At 44.1% G+C, this 11,935-nt stretch overlaps 1 protein-coding gene across 1 annotated transcript; it reads right to left on the bottom strand.

Annotated features, from left to right (window-relative positions):
• Nucleotides 1–7,169: 7,169 nt before the first annotated feature.
• Nucleotides 7,170–8,857, bottom strand: LOC121040867 (E3 ubiquitin-protein ligase RNF167-like). Its single transcript, XM_040491591.1, has one exon. The coding sequence runs from the start codon at nucleotides 8,528–8,530 to the stop codon at nucleotides 7,469–7,471; it is 1,062 nt and encodes a 353-aa protein (XP_040347525.1). The 5' UTR covers nucleotides 8,531–8,857; the 3' UTR covers nucleotides 7,170–7,468.
• Between the last annotated feature and the right edge of the window lie 3,078 nt (nucleotides 8,858–11,935).

The raw sequence follows: 11,935 nt of genomic DNA, 5'->3' as shown, positions 1-11,935 counted from the left end.
GGCATCTGCACCTTGTTCTGTGCTGCAAAACCGCCTGTACGAGTGGAGGACTCTTCAAAGGGCTTTTAAAATGTATTATTGTTATTTCGATCTTGTCACTTCCTGTGCAAATTCTAACCAAGAAAAAAAACTAGTCAGGTTCACTGAATGTTTAAGAAAACCAGTGGCTCATGATGCAATTAAAAATAAAAACAAGGGGCACCTGGGTGGCGCAGTCGGTTAAGCGTCCGACTTCAGCCAGGTCACGATCTCGCGGTCTGTGAGTTCGAGCCCCGCATCAGGCTCTGGGCTGATGGCTCAGAGCCTGGAGCCTGTTTCCGATTCTGTGTCTCCCTCTCTCTCTGCCCCTCCCCCGTTCATGCTCTGTCTCTCTCTGTCCCAAAAATAAATAAACGTTGGAAAAAAAAATTAAAAATGAAAACAATACATGGGGCACCTGGGTGGCTCAGTCAGTTAAGCGGCTGACTTCAGCTCAGGTCATGATCTCATGGTTCACGGGTTCGAGCCCCGCACCCGGCTCTGTGCTGACAGCTCAGAGCTTGGAGCCTGGAGCCTTCTTCAGATTCTCTGTCTCCCTCTCTCTCTGCCCCTCCCTTGCTCATGCTCTGTCTCTCTCTCAAAAACTAAATAAGCATTTTAAAAGTAAAAATAAAGAAATACCTCACTGTTTGCTGTTGATCAGAATTTGCCTACAAGGGTAGGAAAAAAAAATGACATTTTTTTATTGTTTACATTTTTTTTTTCTGTAAAAAGCACTGATGAAAGGGCTCTAATGACCCACTAAACGAAGAATTGGTTCAGGTACTTATTTGTACCTTGAGGACGAGCTTCAGGAAGTTCCAATTTTATGCTTTCCCCAAAATGAATTCAAATAGGAGTCTTCGCTGATATTATTTTATCTATTTTTTTGTTTGTAACACAATCCAAAAGAGATGAGAGTACATTTGTTCTCAGTTAATTTTCAGATCGCTCCGGAAAATATCCAATATTGTGTTTCTTTGTGCGTTGCTCAAAGGCTGCTATGGTGGTTTGGAGGAGACAAAAGGCATCCCCTAGTGAACACGGCTGTTCCTCTAGGGGAAACTTCTACCCATCTAATAGCTATTTTAAGCTGTTGAAGATGCATTACCTCAGGCTGCAATTACTCCGTGAATTCCAATTTGAACTGAAGTCTCATCTCTCAAGGGTGTAATCCTAGGGTCACATTTCCTTTTCCAGGCAAAGTGAACCATCTCTTTGGCAATGAAAGTCCACTGCAAGAAATATCAGACAATCAAAGTTGCTCTTCATTTTTAAGTAAATAAAATTATCTTTAAAAAATAAGCAATCTGAAATTCACCAAAACAGTAACCTACAGTGATAAAAAGAGCAAATCAGCCCCCCCACACATACACACACCCACAATCAGTAATTATGGTCAAATGCTGAATAACGATCATGTTTAACTAAGGAAGATCCTTTAAGCATATCTATGCGGTGCTGAAAGAAAGCTTACGGAAATCTATGATCTTTAAAACTTCAAACGGGCTTTTATAAATCAATAACGCCATGTCTTCATGCAGCAATTATCATTTACTGTAGTCGTCTTTTTCCAAAATTAATGTTCCAAATGCCTTGATGCCTTTTTCAATCGAGTGGACAGATGCTCCAGACTTGAGATGCCCTCTCAGCTTTTTGTTCTTTCCCCGTGGTCTTCATCCGGTTCCAAGGAGACCACAAAAGCCCCTGACTCTGCATGTGACCCATCCAATAGTGTGAATATTCACGAGCCCAGAGGGCATGCACATTAAGCACAGTCGGGCATCTTGTTTGGATTTGGTTCCCAAGTGAAACAGCCAACTTACAGGTTTCCAGAAAAGCATCTCCACTGTTTAAGTGTCCTTCTCTTGTCTTCTGTCTCTTCCACTATAACAGAGGTTGATCAGTTTTGCTAAAGAGAAAGCTAACAAGCTCTCAAAAATAAGGTATCAAAAATTATCACCTTTACAAAGATGATACAACTGACCTGTGTAGAAACAGATATTCGCCCGTGGCTCTGGACTATGAAGATTTATTCATTTGGATCTTCTCTTATGCTCCATACCGTTGTGACACTGTTTACCTGGATGGTGCCATTTTTTTTCCCCCAAACCCTGAGCCACCACTTAAGGTCAGGTGACCATCCTCTGTCACCTGGTCTACTGCACCACCTTCTAACTGGCCTCCCAAACCCTAGTCTTGCCCCCTCTTTCACGTAGTAACCCATCCTCAGTCATGATGAGAATTCCAAACTGTCTAACCAGTTGATGGGGTCTTTCCCATTCTAGCCCCTCATCACACTGACGGCCACATCACTCCTTACTCCTTGCTTTGTAACCCAAGCCCTAGAAATACTGCGATTCCTTTTGTTTCTAGAACATATCGCATTCTCTTCCCCATAGGTTTACAGGGATTGTGCCCTAGTCTGACTAAATACCCCTGCCTCTCCTCGTTTCTGGGCCGAGCCCTTTTACACCTTTGAGAACGGAGCAGAATTTTCATTTCCTCCCCTGCGATGTTCTAGGTCTTTCTTCCTTACCTAAAGGCCCAAAAAGTCTCTACTGTGAGAAGTACTAGAGATGTATTTTTCTATCACATTTTACATGATGGGCTTAATCCTCTCTTCCTTCCTTGAGAGCAGGGCCCTATCTATCTTGCACACTGTCATAATACCAACACACAGGCTAGTATTTACAGAAGGAATGACTGCTTAATCAGCTGGGTGAAAAAATGGAAGGATAGAATGGCTGGATGAATAGATTTTTTTTTTTTTAATGTGTGGAGTTAGGATGATCATCTGAGAAAGCAGCAGAGACAGAACTTGTAACGGCATCTTTAAAAACATTAACACATCTTTCAAAACATTCCACTGATGTCCATGCACATGGCTTTGATACGGTGACAAATATTACAAATAAAAAATAAAAGTTTATTTTATTCTTATTTTATTTTATTTTATTTTATTTTATTCTTATTACAAATAAAAAAAAGTTTATAATCTCATTTATATAATCAAGTTTTAAAGAAATGACTTAAAAATATTTAGGTATTCATTTGGGGCATATGACAATGACTGAGCTAGTACCTGATGATAATTAGATAACATTTACTGTTTCTTTCCTTAAGGAATCTACAGGCTAGGGATGTGTTATACCATGAACTTTTTAAAGAAAAAAAAAAAGTCTTTGTAAAGCAAAAACATTAAGTCATAATAGTTCTGCATTTGTCTTTCTTTTTTAATTTTTTTAATGTTTATTTCTGAGAGAGAGGGAGACAGAGTGCAAGTGGCAAAGGGGCAGAGAGAGAGGGAGACACAGAATCCAAAAGCAGGCTCCGGTCTCTGAGCTGTCAGCACAGAGCTCCACGTGGGACTCGAACCTACGACCTGAGAGATCATGGTCTGAGCCGAGGTCGGAAGCTCAACTGACTGAGCCACCCAGGCGCCCCATGCATTTGTCTTTAAAACACATTTTTATTCATCACTTTTTTAATGTTTTAAAGAATGCTGAAAGTGGTTTTGACTGGAAAAACCCATGAAGTTTCCCATTGAAATTTAAGGAGATTTCTGATTTGTCAAATATTCGATCATGAATTCTACAAAAATTAAGAACGGTAAATCTATAGGAGGAAAAGAGCAAAATAAACATGGAGCGGGGGGAGACTTGAGAACCGGGACTTAGGAAAAATGATCCGGGGGCACTGAGTAAAATATTCCAATATGGAAGCCAGGACCTAGAAGGAGTAGCCCTGCCATTGGGGGTAATGGATAGACGGGGCTTTCCAATGATGAGGAGAAGGCTTAGGTTTCCCAAAATAACGCAAGGAATGGTGAGCACTGGAGAGAATCCACACAGAGCCAGACCGCCTGGAAGCACCTGGCCAGCGAGAACAGGTGATTTCAACAGCGCTGAAGAGATGGTCACAAAAATGTGGTCGTAGCAGAAAGAGTAAGGAGTGTGAGAAGTGCTGCACTTGGGGACTTCATCCAGGCCACACGGGAGCCAATCAATGCATTCGTGATCGGCGGTGTTGATGGCAGAATGAAAGAGGAGCCCGAGAACTTCATCTTCGTGTGACCTGCTACAAAGCAGAACACGGTGTGAGAGAGTGGAATGGAATCTGCATCCAACTAGTGGCCTCGGCTAAACCTTCCTTTTCCTCTCGGTTCTCCCCTCACGCCGTCCTTCCTGAATGGGTCACACGCCCTCCCACGTGCTCATACAGCGACTGAGTGAACGTCTACACTTGCTCTGCTTTACTTAGTCGTATGCTGGCGAACGATTAGCAACCCACTCTTGTTGGGGAAAATGCAGAGATGCGCCTACGCGCACCATTGTATTACAGTCTCTACTGATGCAAAGGGATGTGTAGTGCACAGTTTACGAAAAGAATAAAATACACAAGGCTCTTTGTTGTAGATACGACACAGCCAACTTATCCTCCCGGGACACTTAGGCTGATGATTGCTGAACTCTTGCCCATTCCGCCAAACTATGATTGCAACTGAACCGTGCTTTCGCAAAATTAGACTCTGAATAAACGCTCGATCGCTTCCCAATTCAGAAGTTGCTCACGGCATTGACAAACTCATATAGTTCTGACATAAATATTACTCGATATTTCCATTTATCTTAATGCGAAGGACAAAAGGGGGGAAAGTGAAGATGTACTGACAATGTCACTCATTCATCGATGACATGGGGACTTATTTGCCAGATAGTTTTCAAACACGTGAAGGATAGCTCCTCACGTTGTTGTGCTATTGGTAACGTAACGGCTGAAGACATGACACACATTTAAATTTCATCTGCGTTATTGCCACTGTCTCTATCACTTTGTTAAGTCTAGGTAACCAGCAAAACAATACATAAATCCAACCCAGGGGAAGCGAGATGGGCGAGAATTATTTGCCAGCTTCTGTGGTATAAATACTTCTGTCGCAACCAATTTCAGGCTCCAATGTAATGTCACTGACACAGAGATCAGAAGACATGCGCGGCAGCACCCCCCTGCATGAGCTCTACATGCAGGCAGGGCTAACAGACAGAAAGGACCTCTGGAGTGTAAGGAAGAGTAAAATAATTAGGAAGTGATGAGCGTGTATTAGCTTTGTTTTTAATATAGGTTATTTAATAGTAAGTTTATATAATCTAATGTTTGGCAATGCCTGTGTTTAGCAACGATGTGGCAAGGCTTCCAGAATTAGCAACTGGCTCTCTTGAGCCAGTGTGAGCCCAGCCACTCCAGCGCATGGGTGGATAATTCTTCCTTGATCATATATCCCCTTTCTTACTAATTGTCACAAGCATCACGCTACGTAATGGCTGTTTACTTGTTTATGTTCTCCCGAATATCAGAGAATTGGGGATGAGACCTTCCTTCTCTCCGTCACAGCTCCCTGCTGTGCCTGGAATGTCATGGAAGCTCAGGAGATGTTCAGTGGACACGTGATGAGTACAGGAAACGTCTCATAGTCTTTGCTTGTGACTTTCATTCATCCTCCACTGGGCTTAACAAAGGCCACTCTTGTGGCCTTCCTTCCCTTTAAAGGAAGTTCATACAGGTAGCAGTTAGCCACTTTCCATACATTGCTCACCTCTGGAGCTAACCTCAGAATGTCATATAAAACCAGAAAGGAATGCTGGACAATGTAAGCCAGGGAAGTTTCTCACACTTGTTATTCTTTGGACCCACCCACCCTTAGTAAATAGTTATAGAATATGCTATAGTGGTCTGCCCAACACCCCTCCGCCCCCACCCCCACCCCCCCCCCCTCCACTCAGGACTAAACCTTGGCGGTCAAAGGTTCTCAGCAGAGTTTCTCTCCAGAAACTGTCCTTGCCTGAAGAAAGCTACCTGGCCCAAGATCACTCCTCTCCCCCTGTGCCAGCCTATAAGAAATGACTGGTGACTTCAGGGTCACGTGGACCTGCTCTCTTGCTTTGATCTGGGACATCTTTACGGGGCCATCCCTGCTCCAGTGCTCTCTGGGGCACCCGCTGAGACTTCTCCTGCGATGGCAGTGTGGCCTTCAACTCTTACCTCTGCCCAGTTCTGCTTCCTTCACTCCTCAACCAACTCATAAACACAAAACTCCACCTCAGCATCTGTTCCTTGGAGATCCCATGGTTGTGCAGCCCTCAATATTGTCTAATGCTCATCAATGCACACATTTTAATAGAATCTCATGCCAAAAGATGCACATTGTGAAAAATATTGAAATAAAAACCTGGAGCATAACATTAATGAACAGAACAGATCATCCATCGGACTCATATTTGCAATTGCCTTAATAGAACCATCTCAGTTCTAAACCTGTGATTTTACATGTATCTTTATCGAAATAAAACTATACGTTCACGTAAATATTACATTTTCTCATGACTACTGACTCTGTTTTCCAATACAGAAGTCTTTCCGTGTAAAAGTTATTTCACGGCTTGCATGAAAGAGAACATTCTAATCCAAATAACAGAGTATTTAATCATTTGCATTATCAATGCAGGATCAGGAAGTCGGAGGTGAGCTGAAAGCAAGCATACAATAAGAACTTGCTTAGCTAATAATAACAATCATTAAAAGGTGAAAATGACCTTAATTTCTAAAAAGGAAGGGTATTAGCTAACTCTTGAATTACACATAGGCAGCTCCACACACAGAAAATATGGCCTAACAGTCACCTCTCTCAGGTGAAAAGCATGCCATGTGGCATGGGTCCTTCATTTAAACAAAAGACAAAGCTAAAATGCATCCTCCTGAAATTCCACCCCAATTAGCCATATCTGAATACTAAAAGACCACATGCTGTAAAGCGATTAAACTTGCTATGTTTACACAGGCACTTACCACATAAGAAGAGCAGAGGACAGGGGACCTGCAACCTAGTTATTTTTTGTCATGACCCCATGGACATTTCAACAGTTTTGCACTCTCGAGGCATTAACTGACGATAATTCAACATTTAGATAAGAGTCATTTATTCCATTTATATCCACCCCTCTCAAAAATGGCTAAAAGAAATGCGCTGAAATTTTTACAGATAGGAGAACTTGCATCAAGGCCAAATGTAAAAATGTTAATATCCCGAGGTAAATTTAAGATACTCTGAGGGATTTAAGATAACGTTTCTGATTTTTTTTTTTTTTTTTTTGGTCACCCTTGGCACGAATTACTAAAATACGCTCTTTCAAATTGCCTTTGACAGCTTTCACCTATGGCTTTCGCACTTATCTGAATGACTTTTTGTTTTCACTCCACAAAAACAATTTTATTAGTCCAGTAAGTGAAGACCCCGTCCCTTTCCACCCCCAGCCCCCTCGAAAGGATAGGGTTGAGTAAAGGAGAAAGAAACCTGCGGTGGAAATGCGTCCCAACCCTCACAAGGTTAGACTGAAGGCAGGGACAGGGGCTGTGCAAATAGGTGGCCAGAGGTGGGGGGGGGAGGGCGGTATCAGACCAGGATGGCCGCAGAAGAGGGAGAGGAGGATGGGGAGGGCAATGGATCTATTGAAGACCCAAGAAAAACAATGGGGGCTGGGGCTAAGGAGCCAAAGGATGTGGGAAGCGTGAGGCTGGAGCCCAAAAGCGGGGTCCGTTCTGTGGCGGGCTGGTCCCTTGGCTCCCCTTCCTCATCACCTTCTTGCCCCGGAGTTTCTCCCTCCTGTTCCCCGTCTCCAGGGCCACTATGAACAGGCTGCTTGCAGACAGGGCAGGTCTTCCGGGTCTGGGTGAGCCAGGGGTCCACACAGTGGCTGTGATAAGCATGGGCACAGGGAAGGACCCTCAGCTTGTCTCCATCCTCATACTCGTCCAGGCAGATGGCACAGACCTCATACCGGTCTCCCCTCTGATAGTCGTGTGTAGGAATCCGCTTCAGTTGCTCTTGGGTCAGTCGATTCCGCTGGAGATGTTTCCGGTGCTGGATGAAACGAACTATCAGCCCTGCTGCCACGGCCAAAATCAGCAGTCCCACCACCCCTGTGAAAGGGATGAGGCAATAGCCCAAGAGGAATTTATTGTCCGGGACCAGGAGCACTTGCGCTCCCTTCTCATAGACGTACAGAGCACGCAGGTACCTGGAGCTCCTTTCCCCAACAAACACAGACGGGATCCAGATCTGCTGCTGGACCTCCTCGCTGCTCCACACCATAGTCAGAAGTTCATTGGAATTTACGTTGTGTACCACAGCGGCCCCATACCCAGCCTTCTGAACGTTCAGGACCTTGAGGTCGAAGTTGCAGTCGTATCTTCGGAGAAGTGCAACGAAGACCGATCTGTTGGCCGCAACCGGGGGTGGCGGGGCAATGGGGCTGCAGGCGTTGGCTGGCTGGGCCTCCACAAGTAACCCGGGAAGTCCCTCGTGGCTCAAGGCAGCCCCAAAGAGAGCTGGCAGGTCTGCAAAATCCATGCTGTTATTGCGGTCTGAAGTGGCTCGAATGAGCCCCCGGATGGGGGTCGCTCCCCACAGCACGGTGGCTCCAAGCACGGGAAGCAGGAAGGCCGCGGGGTGCATGGCGGTGGGATGCGCGACTAGAGGAGACCTAGTCTGGTAGCAGGTGCAGAAGAGGGGCTCTGTGTCCTCTCTCTGCCCTTCCTTCAGCGTCCCCGGAGTCCAAACATGCCCGGGTCCCACCTTCCCAGCTACACGGGGGTGTGAGGCAGGAGCCTCACCTTGGGGAGTGAGATACTCAACCAGTTCGGCGAAACTAGGAGGGAGACACTGAAAGTATTCTTTTCTACTCTAAGGATAAAACAAGGAAAGGGGGCAAAGGCGAGCACAGGCGACAGAAAAACTTCCAGAAGAGGAGGAGCGCTCAAGGAAGTGGAACTTCCAGCCAAGTAGGCGTCTCCCTATTTCCGGGAAAATGGTCTCTTTTAAAGAAAAGTCAGGCCCCTTCCGGCGTGGGGGCCGGCTCTCCAGATGAAGGACTTCCGGTGCTCGGCTCCTCCCTCTGGCTGCTGCCGCTGTGGTTACTTCAGGTCTCGCGAGAGTGCTTGCCACGTTTCCATCCCACCCGCTGAAGGCTCGGTGTGCCTCTCGTGAGACCTTTTAACACTGGCTTGCCTGGCGCCCCCAGTCTCACTTTGAGGCAGGCCAAAGCAAAAAATGCGTAGCCGACTGTTACTTTTAACGTCGATTTTAAGATCGATGAATCCAATTTGAGAATGCAAGTCAGTATCTACGAGTGTCAGGTCCTCTGTTGGCCTACGTGGTAAACAAGTGTGTGAAATCTGAGACAATTCACAAATAAATGCCACCGTATGATGCAAATAACCAAGAATCGTCTATGTGTAAAAGAACTTAACAGTTTAATAATTTTATCCCAGTAACTCAACACAGTCTTTGAAACTGGTAAGTTTCTACTTCCGTTTCAGACACAGTATAGATGTGTCCGTAAAATCTCCATAAAATCTTACTTCTTCTGAGGACCAGTGTAGGCTGGAGGTTAACCTGCTGGGTGTTTGGATGATAAATGTTTCTAAACTGTTACAGAGGCCTGGAGAATATGTTATGGAACTGGATCCCTACAACCAAAGAAATAAGTAGATTATAAGATTGTGGGAAACCAAGATAGATTCTTTCTTGTGAGCCCATTTACAAATATCCATTGGTTCTCAGACTTTACATTTCCATACAGCTGCCCTTTCTGTCTTTAAGTGCTATCCCCAGAAGTCAAAACTTAGATTAGAAAAGGAAATTATAGGCCACTTTAAATAAAGATGTGCCTGATTGGCCGAGTCAGAAATGGAAAGGTTTTATTCTGAGTACACTGCCCAAGTCGTCCCTCCAGACTTGGGTGGCCACCTTCTCACATGACAGGATTATCCTGCCATATTTGTACATTGGTTCCATTGGCCAAAATCTTCTTTCGGCCTTGTTTCATCTTTATTTTCTGTGTCTTCTGTCTTCTGTGTCTTATTTTCCCTGTGTCTTCCAATGTGGGAGTATAATGGGTTATTACAGGCCATTCATCCTGCTTCGACTTAATCTCTCTCGGGTGAAGCACAAAACAATAAGCTCTAAGTACACCTACATCTGAAGACGGATGCTATACCATTCCTTCAGAATGTTTAAAATGGGGCAGAGGAGAGGACACAGCAGCTCCAAACTGGTCCTATTGGCATTAGCTACTCACTGACCTTAGCCTAAAAAGATGGAAAGTACTGAGAAGTTTTCTCCAGAGTGAGTTAGCAGTGAGCTATGCTGATGCACACACACACCCACGGGGAAGCAGACGTGATGTTTCCCCCTTAACCTCAAGCCAAAGAAAAGTGACTTGAGAAATTCAAGGCCTAGAGGAAAGGAGAGGGCAGTGCATTGGGTCAAGCTGCGTTTCCACACCCAGAGAAGTTTGGCCAGCCCAGGAAAGATACCGGCCTCATCAGGTGAGCAGCAGAGAGAAGATTCAGGAGGAAAATATTGCCAAGAAATACACCAAAACACTCACCGGGTAAGAGGAAAGGGGTCAGTTTGGGATAATTTGCCGAGCCATACCAGATTGCTACCACACTGGCCACTTGTGATTACTCCCCCTGAGGCCAATCCTAGAGAAGTCAAGAGCAGAACCTAACTGGAGCAGGAGGGAAGCAAAGACAAGAGAAGCCAGCAGGACCCGCCCCCAAATATCCGGACATTCAAGTCTGAATTAGACCCGAGCTGGGGGAGGAGAGTCTCTGTAATGAGTCTGGGATTTTATACTGCATCGGACTACACTAGAAGGGTGCAACTGTCATTCTGGACTGAATACTTAAAGTGATCCAAGGCCCGGATGCGTTCAGGTTTTTCTAGTTCTGGAGTTTATCAATTTGGAAACCTTCTCCAATAAAAACAAAACAAAACAAAATTGTGGTTTCAAAATCAGAAACAGAGCCTTAGAGAGGCCTATGCAAGCAGAGGGCCATGAAACATTCTCCCAGCTCAGGGGAGCAAGAATCATCTCTATTGTCTCTAGTACAAGGATTTTGTCCCAGAAATAAAGTTGCTGTGGAGGAAATCTTTTTACCATAAAATTTGTGTTAGATATATATTTTATACACACATATATTTTATAGGTAGTATACATTATCTCTAGAGATGTACTTAATTATATACACACAAATATGTAATTTGAAAATAACTATCAAGTTAAGTTAAATACAAATTCATTAGCTTAACCTATTAAGATTTCTTCATTTTGTAGTTAGATACTCCAGATAAAATCCTCACTGGTTGTCACAGATGACTGGTAATTATCTCAATCCAGAATGTTTAGTTTGTAATGGCTATCAAAACTATCTGCCTTTGATTGCTCACTATTCTTCCTATGCGTGGACATATTTTTAAGGAACTCTGTACGGTCAGCAGCTTCCTAATCTATCTTTAACTTTGCCAAAAGAATCCAAAGCTACCCTCCCCCTCCCTTAGTTAGTAATGGCCTCTGAGAAAACTTAAACAAAAGGAAATGTTTAATGTCGAACAATAAGGTCCCTTGATATGGGATCAGACTATCTGGGGTCCTGTATAAGCCTTCAAATCCATATTGTGTCCTTCCAGTGGGAGAAAACAGTCAGTCAATTCAGCCACAGAAAAAGAGTGAAGTCGTTGATGGGCATTGCATTATCTAAACAATTGGTGATTCTATAGGTTTTTCTCGATTTTCAACTCGTTCTCCATACAGCAGATAGACACAAGATTATTTTGCTGAAATAGAATCATTAATCACTCCTGCTTGCAAATATAAATGATATCTAAGAGCTAAAAAAAAAAAAAAAGATATTAAATGTGAAATATTCCAACATCCCAACTACCCTAGGCTCCTACCACGTCTCTTTGTAGGTCCCCATGGGGTCTTCGCCATCCTTCCTCACTGGGTTCTTTTGGGTAAGATTCTTTATTTTCCAGCTTGTAAGGGATAATTTACATTTAGATTATGGAGCC

Source organism: Herpailurus yagouaroundi, unplaced genomic scaffold, assembly GCF_014898765.1.
Source record: "Herpailurus yagouaroundi ecotype Mexico unplaced genomic scaffold, PumYag 29, whole genome shotgun sequence".
Taxonomy (NCBI): Eukaryota; Metazoa; Chordata; class Mammalia; order Carnivora; family Felidae; genus Herpailurus; species Herpailurus yagouaroundi.
Note: the sequence above shows the minus strand (reverse complement) of the source record. Positions and strands in the feature narration are given on the sequence as shown.